Below are 15,561 nucleotides of genomic sequence, written 5' to 3'. Positions count from 1 at the left end.
CAAAAGGCCATGTTTCAGGGGGTGAGGTGGGAGTTATATCTGCTGAGGGAGGCGAGATTACGCCAGGTGAGATGCTCTTGAGAATTCCCTACACTCCTGGTACCAATTTCTGTCCCACTCAGGGTTACTATTGCTGTCATGAAGCACCGTGGCCCAAAGCAAACTGGGGAGGAAGGGTTTGTTTGGCTGCCTCCTCCACATTTCAGTCTGTCGCTGGAGGAAGCCAGGACAGGAATGCAAGCAGTAGCTGCTACAGAGGAGGAGGGCTGCTTTCCAGCTTTGCCCAGTTTGCTTCCTTAGAGAAGCCCAGGATGGCTCCGCCCACCAGGGGTTGGGCACTCCCCCATCAATCAGCAGTTAAGAACATGCTTTACCGCTGACTTTTTTTTTTTTGAAAATAGCTTAATTTCTATTTTGTAAACAGAACAGAGAGAAACCCTTCAGAATGGATTGATTTAGTCTTTGGCTCACAAGGTGTACCCTGAAAGCTACATAGTGTAGAAAATACATAGTGTTCTATGTAGTGAAAACAATCACAGCAATGAAGATGAGATGCAAAGAATTCAGGTATATGGTAAGAATTCCCATGGTCAGTGTGAAAAGCTCTTTATTTATTTAACATAATATTTTTATTGATTTTTGGAAATTTCATACAATATACCCTGATCACATCCCTTCCCAGGGCTCCTCTCTATTTCTTTATCCTTGTGCATCCCCCTTCCCCCCGCCCCAATATAGCAAGAAGAAAAAAATACACCAAGTCCAATTTGTGTTGCCAGTATACTCACTGGAGCATGGTCAAACTTCCAATGGCCAGTCCCTTAAAGATAACTGTCCCCCCCCCCCACGAGAGCCATCAATTGTGAAGATCTACCCTTCAGTATTGCTATCACATTCTTTTCTTCTGAGACGGGGTTTCTCTGTGTAGACCAGGCTGGCTTTGAACTCACTAATATCCACCTACCTTTGTTTCCAGAGTGCTGGGATTAAGCACGTGCACCACCACCACCCTGCTGCCCTATAACAACTTTTTTTTTAAAGCAATATTTTTCCTAATTATGTATACAGTGTTCTGTCTGCATATATGCCTGCAGGCCAGATGGTTATAAGCCACCATGCAGTTGCTGGGAATTGAACTCTGGACCTCTGGAAGAGCAGTCAACTGCTCTTAACAGCTGAGCCATCTCTCCAGCCCCCCTCCCCCCCATAACAACTTTTAAGGGTTTTCTTCAATGACTTCCTGTCTAGACTATTTTCGGGGTGGGTGGGTGAAGGGGAGGGGTTGTCACAGAAATCTTTGCTATCTGTCATTCTCAACTATGAGTCTGCAGAAGATGCTCCCTTGCCTACAACAGCCAGCAGCAGCAGGGACCGTGGGCGTCCTATAGCCTCCCGAGGCAGCACCGACGGCAGACATTTCAGCCAGATCTACGGAGGCATTTTCTCAATTGAGGTTCCCTCCTTTCCAGTTACTCCAGTTTGTGTCAAGTTGACATAAAACAACCCAGTACGCCAACCCTTGATCTAGCCAACAGTCTGGTGTGGAGGTACAGAACACGGGAGAATCAGGTGGCGTGTCTCAGGTTGCTTAGTTGAGACTTCCCCAATCCTTCCCTTTTCCTAAAAGCTCTTACATTCTGGGATTTCTTCTTCTTTTTTTTTTTAAAAATATTTATTATGTATACAATATTCTGTCTGTGTGTATGCTGCAGGCCAGAAGAGGGCAACAGACCCCATTACAGATGGTTGTGAGCCACCATGTGGTTGCTGAGAATTGAACTCAGGACCTTTGGAAGAGGAGGCAATCCTCTTAACATCTGAGCCATCTCTCCAGCCCCCATTCTGGGATTTCTTACATGTGCTCTTACTCAGGTCTTTGGGAGTCTGACTTAGCCGGAAGCTCTTGGTGGAGAATAGTCCCCGTGTTCTGGAGTCACCAGTGAGAACTATGGACGTTATCCTGGACACAGGGTCCAAGGTTGAACCATGAATGGCACACCACCAGCGCTCAGGCATGTCAAGTTCTGAGAAGCCTTGCACGTTGCTCTGAAACACACAGCTCCTAACGCTATTGTAGCTAGGATAGCAAGACGACGCACTCAAATTACACACGGCCTGCCACACAATGAGACAGGGAGTTTGAGGGCTCATTCCACTTCTAGAATGACAGTGAACACCTTTTCTACAGGCAACGAAGCCAACTGTCACCAGTCAAGAAATAGTCATTTTAGGAACCTCAGACCCGTGTCGTCTTTCTCGATCTGATGCTTCCCACGCTCTCCAGGTAGAGGACAGAAAAGCTTCATCTAAATCATAACTAGGCTCTAAATCTTGGCCCTAAAATTGGTCCAGCTACTGAACTGAATTGGTCTGCTGTCAAAGTGACCTCAAACTGCCTTTGGAATTATTTGGTCCCTGGGAGGTGAACAAAGTCATATAAAACAGACTTTCAGACTAGAGCGCATTAAAAGAAAAGGAGACCCCTTACTCAGTAACTAGCTCTGTAGACCAGGTTGGCCTCAAACTCACAGAGATCCGCTTGCCTCTGCCTCCTGAGTGCTGGGATCAAAGGTGTCAGCCACCACTGCCCAGCTCCTGATAACGTTCTAATAGCATTTAAAGAAATGGTCCTTTTGGAAACTGTCATGTTTGCCAGGACACGCATGGCTTTGGGGGTAACCGGAGGAGGTCACAGATAATGAATAAACAACAGGAATGTGTTCAGAAAAGCTGGGATCTGGTAGGATGTAGGCTCTTAGGGGGATGCACCTGCAGCAGCCAGAAAATTCAGCAGCTTTATTATATGCATCAGGATGAGGAGGCTAATATTGGTGGCGGTCCCTATAGAGGAGGAAGTCTCAGACTGTAGACATCCTGGGAGGGAGAGCTGCAGGCGATACTGTCTACACACTCTCAGAATCAATGGCTTAGACCTGGCAGAAGACCTTGACATTCCAGACTCCAATCCAAGGAAGATAGATCTATCACTGAGTACTAGGATAAGGTCAACCCCAGGTATCAATATACCTTTTCAGGGTCACTTCTTTATATAACCCAGGAGATCGAGTCTTTCGTAAAATTCTCCCAGAGACCAGTATGACATTGGACCAGATTGTTTCAAATCCTGCTTGGTCAAGAAGCAAAGATGCAAACTCTGTCACCATTGGGTCACCTGTCCAGAGTTAAGAGTGTTCCACACCCAAAGCTCAAATACCTTTTTTGATTCTTTTGGAGACCTGCCTTTCTTTCCTCTTTTATGAAACCGCGGTGAAACCTATCTGTAAGTATCTCCCTCAATAAGCAGCCAGAGTCTAGGGTATTGACTCACATTGAGTTATGAACCCCACGCTATTCTCTTACTCTAACATGGCTGGGATAATGTTCCTTCTCAACCTCACGTTCACTGCTGCCATACTTAGTCTTGGAAATCACCCTATGGTGGCACTTCTAGCCACTGTGACTGTTCTTCTCTTACTTATAGACTCTTGTTTTAAATCTGCCAAGCGTCTTTGACCCATCTCACTCAGCCTTCTTCTAGTGGGCAGATGGATGAGAAGGGTCTTGGGGTGTAAGATGCACACAAGACAGGATATTCTACTTCCGAGATGCAAGACAACAGAAAGTAACACGACACAACTTAGTGCAAGTTCTTTGCCCTAATCAATTATTCATTTGCAAATACTACCAAAAATAAAAAAATTTATTTAATGGAGTGGTTAAATCATGTAATACATCAGGAACTATATTATAGTTCTCTATTCTCATTGTTTATCTCAAATCAGGGTTGAAATTTCTCCTGAATAATTTACATTTCAAGTGGAAATACAGTTTTTACTTAATATACTTAAGTTATAATTAGAAATCAGTTTTATATACAGAAAATTCATAAATATAGAATTTTATTCCCATTTTGTCCTTCAGATATGCAAAAAATCGACTAAAAACTTCCTCTGGGTCTTTGTAATAAACATGTAAATACATATTCACAGTGGGGATGCTTTCTGATAGAAAATAAATGCACAGAAGAAATTTGGTCTTTACCAGAATCCATCATTATGTGTTCATTTCTGAAGATGATGTGATATAATTACATCATGTTCATTCATATTTAAGAGTATGATACACATAATTCAAACAGAGTAACAGTTTTCTTGTACAAATAATGCTTCATTCTGCATTTCAATTTTCTTTTAAAAGACTCCTTAATCCAACAGCAGGGAGCTTTAAAAGACTTTGTACAGTTGTGTGCAACTTTCATGCTGATGTGACATTATACATACTCAGCCTCCACAGTCCATGCACACGGGCACACCTCACATGATGTAAGTACCATCTTTGCAGTATTTCATAGACTCCATCTGTTTTGTCATAGCCAGAACATCATTAAATCCAGTACTCAGGCCAGACATATGCTGAAAGTACGCCTCCTTTTCCACTTGGATTGTTAAGTTGTTTACTCCAGCATCTTTAAGTATTCCTGTAATCTGTTAAAAAATTCAGAAAATTAAAGAATTTAGAATAATGTAGTTAGTACAGTTTTGTTCTTCAGACAGGGTCTTGAGATGTAGCCCACGCTGGCCTAGAACTCATGGAACTCTGCCTGCTTCTGTGTCCCTGAGTTCTGGGATTAAAGGCGAGCACCACCAGGTCCAGCAAGATTGATATTTTATGAGTAAATGGCTACTAAGCCCTATAGTGTATAGAATCTTATAAGTGAATTATCACAGACAAAAGTTACCTGCTGCACAATTCTTTGTTCCAGCACATCAGAGGTCACCTGTATATGAATTGTTCCTGCTATAATATTGGCAGAGTGGCGCCAAAAATGAGGGTCTCGGTATGATATTAATCCTTCAATTTTCTGTATCTGTGAAGTTAAGTAGAGAGGTGATATAAATGATTTTTATAAAATATATACAGATTATTTGATCTAGGAATCATTATGGTGAGGTCAAAGAAATAAAAAGATACAGTTTATAATAAGCTGTTCAAGACACAGAGAACATATTTCGCCTACTCTAAACATTGCCCGGGCATATTTACATAACTATAGTTTCCTTTACACCGATAATGTACACGCACACATGCATACAGTCACAGAGATAACAGATTTAAAAGACAGCCTAGTTTTCAAGACAGAGGGTTGGCTAAATTGTCAACTACAGAAAACTGGCTAAATAAATGTAATATTGCATTGCCATTAACATATACATTTCTTCAATATGGTATTAAATGGAGAAAGCTAAAGTATTTATTTTTGTTTTTCTTTTATGTATATGGGTGTTCTGTCTACATGTGTACGCACACTATGTGTGTGCATGGTGTTCAGAGGCCAGAAGAGGGTGTTGGATCCACTGGAGCAGTCACGTGGATGCTGGGAACTGACGCTGGGTCCTCTGGAAGATAAGCCAGTGCTCTAACCTGCTGAGCCACGGCCAGCCCTCAAGTATTTTATGCAGTGAAACAACTTATAAAGTGCTGTCAAATTTCATCTCATTGCTGTACTTCAAACTTCTCTGTAATGGGCATATGTGTTGTTGTTATTTAAAGATACAGTTTTTGTGTGTCTGTGTGAATGTTTTGCTTTCATGTATGTAAATACACTCTGTGTGCAGTGCTCATGAAGGTCACTGGATCCCCTAGATTTACAGACAATCAAGATGCCATGTGGGTACAGGGAACTGAACCTGGGTCTTCTGTAGGAGCAACAAGTGCTCTTAACTGTTGGAACATGGTCGGTGAATGGAGCTGCGTGAGGGGAATTCTGAAGTGTTTGTGGGTAACTCCAAGAAAACCAGAGTCTTGTGAGCTCAATTTCTTTGAAAACATGAACTGTTCTTGGAATGCTTCTGTGCACCTCCCATGGGACCCGTGAGTGTTCTTCAGAGCACTCCTACACCTGGCTACTGTTATTTATCCATATGCCTCTGCAAAAGCCCATGTTGTTGCCACATTCGGCTTGTCCTTGTGACTGGGACACTTTGCTCACGTGACTCCTAACTCTCAGAGTGTAAACTGAGGCTCTGAATAAAGCTGCTATGTCATGAGACTGTCAGGCCACCTCATCTTTAGGCTCCGCCCTCCCAGGTTCACACTGCTAGCTGCCAACTAGAGAGGTAAATGGCAATTTATCCTTATGAGATATTTTTTAAAATAAAAAAAATACTTTTTAGAACTAAGGATGTTGTTAGTTGATGGAGGGCTTGCCTAACACGTACAAAGCCCTGGGTTCAGTCCCTCATACTGGAAAAAAAATAGATGGTGGTGGAACATGCCTGTATTCCTAGCACTTGGGAAGCAGGCAACATGTGGAATTGAAGTCCAGACTGGGCTACACAAGACCCTATCTTAAAAAATAAGCCAGCAACAAAATCTTTTAAAAGAAGTATGATATAGTATTCATTGATTATGAGAATGTGAGAAAACTTAAGTAACTCATTAAAATGAAAACTGTAATCCTAGCACTGGTGAGACTGACGAAGAACTGCCGCAAATTCAAGGCTACCCTAGGTTACTCAGTGAGTGCCAGGCCAACCAGAGGTATGTAGCAAGACGCTATCTCAAAAAAAAAAAAAAAGAAAAAAAGAAAAAAGGTGTAAGTACATACTATCAGTTTGTGAGCTAATTCTATAACTTTATAATCACAAAACAGGCTTCTACTAATTACTCAGTTAATTCTGTAAGTTTATTTTCTTGTTTATTCTCAAGTGCCTTTTTTTAAAAAATGATTTTTATTTTATGTGCATTGGTGTTTTGCCTGCATGTATGTCTGTGTGAGGGTGTTGAATCCCTTAGAACTGGAGTTATAGTGCTCTTAACCGCTGAACAATCTCTCCAGCCCCTTAAGCACTTTTTCAAATAAGTTTTTTATGTGCACACGTGTGTGTATGTGTATCTGTCTGTCTGTGGAGGTTAGTGAGGTTTTCCTTAAAAATACCATCCATCTTTAAAACAAGGCATCTTGACGGGCAGTGGTGGCACACACCTTTAATCCCAGCACTCGGGAGGCAGAGGCAGGTGGATCTCTGTGAGTTCGAGGCCAGCCTGGTCTACAGAGCTACTTCCAGGACAGGAACCAAAAGCTACGGAGAAACCCTGTCTCGGAAATCAAAAAACAAAACAAAACAAAAAAAACCCCAAACCAAGCATCTCACAGGCCTGGAGCTTATTAAATCAGGCTATCCTGGTCCCCTGGGAGTACAGGTGACATTACATGCCTAGCATCTTGACATGGGTTCTGGGGATTGAACTCAGATCCTCAGGGTTGTGAGGTGGGTACTTTATTGACTGAACCATAGCTTCTTGCCTTATTTTAAAATAATACTGAAAAGAGACCAAAAGAAACCAAAAACAAAATTCTAATGACAAAGAACTGAATAGAGATTAGAAAATTAGCATCAGGGCTGGAGAGATGGCTCAGTGGTTAAGAGCACTGGCTGCTCTTCCAGAGGACCCGGGTTCAATTCCCAGCAATCACATGTTGGCTCACAACCATTTGTAATGAGATCTGGTGCCTCTTCTGACCTGCAGGCAGAACAATGTATACATAATACATTTAAAAAATCTTTTTTTAGCATCTTTGTCATACAGAATCTTATACTTATTCAGTTCTTGGTTTGTGTACTGTCTTGTCTTTTTCTTCCTCCTTCTCCCTCTCCTGCCCATTCTCCCCTGTACTCTGTCACTATAATATACATATTCTTAGCTCTTTTTATCTTCAGACAGACTTACTTAAGTTGCCCAGGCTAGTCTTAAACTTTTGCTCATCTTATCTTACTTTCCAGGGCAACTGAGATTACAGGCTTGAGCCACTAAGGCCAGATCTACTATATTTATGTTCTTTAAGATAAACTTTATTATATTAATTTATACCTTATTATTTGTTAAAACAATTACTCAACTTTAAGCGCTATTTTTAAAGGATAAAGTAGTGAGGAAATTACCTTTTCTAAAGCAATATGTAGTTCTTTTTCATATTCAGGTGGTAGTCGCAGAAGTAAGACTTGACAGGCGTCTTTAATCAGTGGGATAACACTGAGAAATATTAACACAGCAATAAAAAGGGAACACAGGGGATCGGCAATAAACCATCCAAACTGCTCTATAAGAACTGTGGAAACAATCACACCAATGCTGCCCAGCGTGTCTGCCAGAACATGGAGAAATACACCTACAAATAAAATGTTAAGGACATGAGCAAGGACAGTTTATCTAACTGGCCTATCAGTGCCAGGCCCCTTGTTAGCAGCTAAAGCACAGTTACTGTCAAGGAACCCAGAGTATAGACTCTGTAAGGACGCAGGCAATCGTGACATAGTATCTGTCTGGGAAGGCTCTACTGTTCAGTGGCTCAGGCCTTTAATCCCAGCACTCAAGAGGAAAACATAAGGCAGGTCTCAGAGAGTTCCAGGTCAGTTACACAGTACGACTCTGCATTCAACACTAGCTCATTTTGTCTTTAAAATTTTGTAATTTTATTTTTTTTTATTTTTTAATTTTTTTTGGTTTTTCGAGACAGGGTTTCTCTGTGGCTTTGGAGCCTGTCCTGGAACTAGCTCTTGTAGACCAGGTTGGTCTCGAACTCCCAGAGATCCGCCTGCCTCTGCCTCCCAAGTGCTGGGATTAAAGGCGTGCGCCACCACTGCCCGGCTAAAATTTTGTAATTTTAAAGATTTTTGTCTTTAAAAAAGTAATATAACTATCTAAAAAACGGAGCGCTTTTAGTGCCAGGTAGTGGTGGCACATAGCTTCAATCACAGCACTTGGGCAGAGGCTGGTGGATCTCTTAAGTGTGAGGTCAGTATGATCCACATAGTGAGTTCTAGAACAGCCAGGGCTACACAGAGAAACCCTGTCTCATTCCCCCCACCCTTACAAAACCCACCGAACAACCAAATACAAAACAAAACCAAGCATTTTTTAATCTTTTCAGAAGGACCTTTTAAAAATAATGCAGTCAAATTGGTATGTGTAAAAAATCATGTTCTTAAAAGCTATTCCTACAAAAACAAAGTAAAATTAAGTATTCTTTGAAAAAAATGTATTTATTACTACGTATGATGATATATGTGTATGGACGTACATGCCTTGATGCATGTGTGGTGGTTAGATGCAATTTTGTGGAGTTGGTTTTCTCCTTCCACCTTTACATGGATTCTAGGATTACATTTTGGCCAACAGGCATCACTGATCAGTAAGAGCCTTTACCCACCAAGTCACACTGTACCAGTTCCCTTAAGCTAAGTTTTTTTTATCTGTGTAGCTTTGGCTGTCCCGGAACTCACTCCCAGAGTGCAGGGATTAAAGGTGGGTGCCACCACCATCTGGCTTGAGCCAAGTTTTGGCATTACCCAAATTACTAACTGGCATAAACAATTCAATACCAAAAGAGATGAATAAAACCCAGGTCTTTTTATAGTACAAAAAATATTTGTTTTGTCAGTCACAAGTTTATTAATGGTACAGCAATTGATTCAAACATGGCCATTTGAGCACAAGTGTATTTCCTTTTTTGTTTTATGATGTTAATAATCAAAGGTAGGCATCTCTAGCCCCTTCATTTCCATTTTTTAAGATGACTTTATTGTGGAGTGAACATTCCCTACCTTTTATGGTATAGTAATCCATCATGTGGCCTACAGGTGTAAGATTTCATAGACTGTGGGTCTTCAGAACTACTCATTAGGAACCTCAGGCCCAAGAACCCATCTGTCCTTACCTTTCTCCCTGGCTCCCTTTCCATGCTGAGCCTAAGTCTCATCACGTGAGAGCAGACTTCTGAGAAAGCCATCTTTCTGTGATGAGCTTACCTCACTGACACTGTGTCCCCCAGGCTGATCGATGCTGCTGCATTTATAGTCCCTGCTTCCCTCTTCCTTTAGTGTTGGGAGCCTTGGGCACACTAGGCAAGTACTCTTCACTGAGCTATAGTCTTAGCATTCTCCTTTAAAAAAATCCTGAGCCGGGTGTGGTGGCGCAAGCCTTTAATCCCAGCACTTGGGAGGCAGAGGCAGGCGGATCTCTGGGAGTTCGAGGCCAGCCTGGTCTACAAGAGCTAGTTCCGGGACAGTCACCAAAGCTACAGAGAAACCCTGTCTCGAAAAACCAAAAAAAAAAAAAAAATCCTGAATAAACCAGGCTTATGCCTTTAATTCTAGCATTTGAGAAGGAGAGGAAAGCCAGCCTAGTCTACAGAGCGAGTTCCAGGACAGCCAAGGCTACTCAGAGAAACTCTGTCTTCATAAACAAAACAAGCAAACAAAAAACCAAAAAACAACAAAATCCTGAGTAATAATTGTACCAGAATTTCAGAAGACAGTTCATGAACAGAATCGTGTGAGAATTCTGAGTGCTTGTGAGAAAACTCCAAGAAAACAAAAGACAAAAGTCTTATGACCTCAGTTTCTTCAAAACACAGATTGTTTTTTGGAAGATGTTTTGTGCTCCTCCCAGGTATAGCAGATGGGGTAAGTTTACTCAGATCACTCAGTATGCTTGCTGTTGTTCAATTAAATGTTTAAACTATTCTCTACATGGAAAAACATTTTTGTCACATGTGGCTTGTCCTTGTGATTGTATACAGCTTGAACTCATGCGAACTTTACTCGTGACTTTTCTTAACCCTGCTGCGGGAGCTCCTCCCTCTTCTTCAGCCAATAGTCGCTGAGATACCAGCCCACTGGGGTGTGGTCTCTCTCTTTAAAAAGCAGCTCCAACGACTAGACTCCTTTCCTGGCTGTCGTTGTAGGGTGGTGTTCTGTAAGTTTTTTCCCCCCTCAGATAAATAACCCTTTGAATCCAAACTGGTGTGGGATTGTTTCACGCATTATCCCCCCACACTGGGCGCCATTCTGTAACATGAGGGCTGGCTTGTTGGGGTTTCTGCCCAGTTCCCACATCCAGCAAGCCCCCAAAGAAAATCACACAGAGATCTCCATAAATTATAAAACTTATTGGCCCATTAGCTCAGGCTTCTTGTTAACTCTTGTAGCTTATATTAACTCATTATTCTTATCTATGTTAGCCACATGGCTCGGTACCTTTTTCAGCGGGCAGGTCACACACTGCTTCTTTGGTGATCTGGGCAGGAATGGGGAGAAATGGGCTTCCTCCTTCCCAGCATTTTCCTGTTTTCATCACCCTGCCTCTACTTTCTGTCTGGTTAACCCACCTATACTTCCTGCCTGGCCAATCAGCGTTTATTTAAAATATGATTGACAAAATACAGACAATTCTCCCGCACCAAACCCTCAGAGTACAAATTGTCTAAGGCTCTAAATAAAGACAGCTATTTCATGAGATTTTAGTCTGCTTCATTACTGGCTCCATTTTCCCAGGTCCCACCATCTCTAGAGTGGTAACACCAGCAGGCCAATATTTAATAAAAACAAGTAAGAACATCAATTCAGGAGACAGGACTTCCTAAGAACTCACCCCTCATGTTAGCATTCATGCCTCCACCCGTGAAGCCGTGACTGTGACCGTGATCACCGTGTCCATGATTATGGTGAGAATGGCCTTGATCGGATGAGTGGCAGTGTCCATGAGAAGTTCCATGGCCATGGCTATGGGCATGGCTAAAGGCACAGATCCCAATAAGGTTTACAATCAGTCCTCCAATGGAGACTGGCTAGCAGAAAGGAGATAGGCAAAACTTTAGTTTTAAACTTAGAAAACAAAGTTGCTATTTAGAAGCTATTACATGGCTGTATACTTTTCCTACGCACAGCTTAAGAACTTCACAGTAAACGTCACTAAGTTCCACAAGCAAAAAATTTTGGATAATTTTAACTTTCAAAAACCAGAAAAAGCCGGGCAGTGGTGGCGCAAGCCTTTAATCCCAGCACTCAGGAGGCAGAGGCAGGCAAATCTCTGTGAGTTTGAGACCAGCCTGGTCTACAAGAGCTAGTTCCAGGACAGGCTCCAAAACCACAGAGAAACCCTGTCTCGAAAAACCAAAATAAAATTATTAAAAAAAAAAAAACAAAACAGAAAAAACTGGTACACATATTTGAATTTACTCTAATGTGATCAAGAATGGCAAATTCTGGCAGTACATGGTAGTGCACAATTTTAATCCCAGTACTCAGGAAGCAGAGGTAGTTGGATCCCTGTGAGTTCTAGGTGAGCTAGGGCTACATTGTGAGACCCTGTCTCAAAACAGATGGCACATCATTGGCTCAACTGTACAAGCAAACCAAAACTCTAAACTGCTTTCAATGATTTGGGAATTAAGTGTCATTTTGCTACTTATAGGTCAGGGGGGAGATGGTTCTGCAGTTAGGAGCACTAGCTGCTCTTCCAGAGGACCCAGATATGAGTCCCACCACCTACATGGTAGCTCACAACCATTTACAACTCCAGTTCCAGGGGATCCCACGACCTCTCTAGCCTGTTACATGGTATACAGACATACATATAGGCAAAATACACATAATTAAAAGACTCAAGTGCCAGCATTAAAAAGTTAGTGATACATAACTCAAGGTCTAAGAGTACATCTTAAGTTGTGGAGGAATGCAACCCCAGGTCAGAGAGCCTGAGAAACTGTGAGATGAAGAGGCTTAACAGAAAGCACCCAACAGAAGAGACATGCCATCTACAGAAACAATGCATAAGGATTGGGGTACAGGAAGAACTAAAATTGTTATAATAGTTATGTAATCTACTGGGTAAAATATGTACAATTTTTATTTTTCTGATTTTATCTCTAACATTGTACAAATGCCTTCAGGTATCTAAAAATACAATCTTGAAAGAAAAAATATTTATTAAACCATAACAAAACCTGTACATTTCATAATACAAGTTAACATTATTAGTCCAAGGTATCTGAGAAAAGGATTGGTTTCTATTTTTTTTTTTTTCCGAGACAGGGTTTCTCTGTGGTTTTGGAGCCTGTCCTGGAACTAGCTCTTGTAGACCAGGCTGGTCTCGAACTCACAGAGATCCGCCTGCCTCTGCCTCCCGAGTGCTGGGATTAAAGGCGTGCGCCACCACCGCCCGGCTAAGGATTGGTTTCTAAAAGCCTGCAGTAATAATGTAAATACATTATTAGTCTTTGTTTTTGTTGGGGCATATGCCCCCCCCCCCTTTTTGAGACATGGTTTCTCTGTAGCTTTGGAGCCTGTCATGGAACTATCTGGTTTTGAACTCAGATTTGCTAGCCTCTGCCTCCTGAGAGCCGGGACTAAAGGCATGTGCCACCACTGCCCGGCTGGGGTGTATGTTTTAAGACCTCAATGTACGCCTGAGGATGATACCAAATCCACCCACATATGCTACGTTTTGTTCTACACATACATACCTATGATAAAGTATAAGTCAGGCACAGTAAGAGACTAATAACAGAGATAAAACAGAACCATGATAACAATGCAATGTGATAAAACAGAGTCCTCTGGACTATCTCTGAAGGGCTGAGATTAAAGGTATACATCACTATAGCTTGTTTAAAAATGACTTAAAACTTCAGATTTATTTAAGAAACTTTTCTTTTAATACACCATGATAAAATTGTCACCAAGACCACAGGAAATGAAACAGTACACGAGGAGACAATGCACCAGAATGGAAGTCATGTTGACTTAACAAAGTCAGAACTGCCCTAGGTCAGTCGAGCCTTGATGGAAGAGCGTGAACCAAGCAGGAGCTCAAAGAGGAAAGAGAAATACTTACTGTCAACATGTTTGTGTCTAGTTCCGGAGGATCAATCAATCTAGTCACTGATTCCATAAACACAAAAAAAGCTATGACTATCAGGAAAAGTCCATTAATAAACCCAGAGAGAATTTCTATCCGGCCATACCTAAAAACACAGAGTACTTTTTAGAAAGGAAAAACAAGTACTTTAAATATATACATTATAAACTTATAATAAGTGAGGAAACAAGTCCAGGCTTTCACACTACTAAGTAAATAATATAAAATTATCAAAATTTAAAAATATTATTTATGTTCAAAAGTCACCCCAAATACATATTTATTGGAATTTTGTATATATACAGCCCTTCTTACAGAAAGCCTTGTCTGGTTTTGTAGCAACAAATCATCTCTCTCTAAACTTCTGATGTGTCCCGTATCTCTCACGGCACACATTCTGTTCTCTACCAAAACTACTGTGTTTTGGGTTCATCCTCTTTTCACTGGGTCTGGAGAGACTGGTCAGAAGTTATGAGCACTTCTTTATGCTTTTGCAGAGAACCCAAGTTTGAGTCCCTGCAACTACACAGCAGTTGTAACTGTCTAACTTCGTCCCAAGTCATCTGACTGTCTCTTCTGGCCAGTGTGTGGGCATTAGGTATGCATACGGTACACACATATAAGCAGCCAACACATACAACACACTCAAACATACACAGACACAAACACACACTTAAAACAAAACACACACACACACAAGAATTCCAAAATATAAACAATCACTAAGGGGTATGTTTATTTAAATAGGTTTCTTTCTTTTTTTCTTTTTGGTTTTATGAGACATGGCTTCTCTTTCTAATAGCGTGTACCACTACTGCCTAGCTAGAGTAAGTCTTACTAAAACAACTTGCATGCAAAAGAGATTTGACATTTGTTCAATTATTGTCATAATGTGAGGATATTTTCATATAGTCACTTCAAATTTTAAATACTTTTTAACAAAAAGATGCCAATGGTCAAGAATATTTCATGCCCTCAAAGAAACATGATGAACAAAACCACAAATGATTTAGGTGGCATTTCTTCTCTTTGCTTTTAAACAGATGTTGTTGAGCTGACTGCCAGTCAGTATTATCAGTATTATTAGTCAATGTGTAGATCTTATTCCCCATTAACTTAAAATGAAATAAAAGTGAAGATTTGGCATTATCTCTATGGGATGTAATGTATTTTGTTTCTGAAGATGGAATCTGAACTGTTTTAAAGAAACTGAGTGCCTTGATAGCATACCTACCCATAGGAGAAAATCCGGGTTGCTTTCCATCGACTCATCAGGGCAGCAAAGAGTCCCATGACCAAAGCTGAACAATCAAAGAGCATGTGGAATCCATCTGAGATCAGGCCTAGACTATTGGTTAATACGCCATAGAACAGCTCCACAAATGTAAAAAGCTAAAAAGGTTTCAAACATTACAGGAGGAGCATGTTGAGAATAAATTACAGTAAAGAACTCTATTAACTTTAATCATAAGAATTTAATCTTTAATTACCCAAACTGTCTTTGAAGATGTGTTTCAAACTCTACCTGACACTTAACCTGGAAACTGTATTTCATAAGATCATAAAGAACTAAGCTCTATCAGACATATCCATTTTTTTTTTCCCCGAGACAGGATTTCTCTGTGGTTTTGTAGCCTGTCCTGGAACTAGCTCTTGTAGACCAGGCTGGTCTCGAACTCACAGAGATCCGCCTGCCTCTGCTTCCCGAGTGCTGGGATTAAAGGCGTGCGCCACCACCGCCCGGCCCCAGACATAACCATTTTATAACTAGAAGGCACTGTTCGATCTGTGTATCTGTAGGCAAGGTTTAAAACGTCAGTATCAGCAGTGTGCACTGACATCCTATTAAAGAGGCAACTC

General features: G+C 41.2%; 1 protein-coding gene across 1 annotated transcript in view; it reads right to left on the bottom strand.

The window, feature by feature from the left end:
* Positions 1–3,682: 3,682 nt before the first annotated feature.
* The window catches only part of Slc30a5 (solute carrier family 30 member 5), a 28,647-nt gene continuing 16,768 nt past the window's right edge, over positions 3,683–15,561 (bottom strand). The window contains exons 11-16 of the mRNA XM_075976176.1: positions 14,936–15,093; positions 13,678–13,807; positions 11,434–11,629; positions 7,944–8,170; positions 4,739–4,867; positions 3,683–4,484 (exon numbers count right to left, since the gene is read on the bottom strand). Coding sequence (XP_075832291.1) covers positions 4,314–4,484; positions 4,739–4,867; positions 7,944–8,170; positions 11,434–11,629; positions 13,678–13,807; positions 14,936–15,093 — 1,011 coding nt within the window. The 3' untranslated portion in view covers positions 3,683–4,313. The remainder of the gene's footprint in view (positions 4,485–4,738; positions 4,868–7,943; positions 8,171–11,433; positions 11,630–13,677; positions 13,808–14,935; positions 15,094–15,561) is intronic.

Source organism: Microtus pennsylvanicus, chromosome 6 (genome assembly GCF_037038515.1).
Source record: "Microtus pennsylvanicus isolate mMicPen1 chromosome 6, mMicPen1.hap1, whole genome shotgun sequence".
Taxonomy (NCBI): Eukaryota; Metazoa; Chordata; class Mammalia; order Rodentia; family Cricetidae; genus Microtus; species Microtus pennsylvanicus.
The sequence above is the reverse complement of the archived record's forward strand: the minus strand, read 5'-3'. Positions and strand labels throughout refer to the sequence as shown.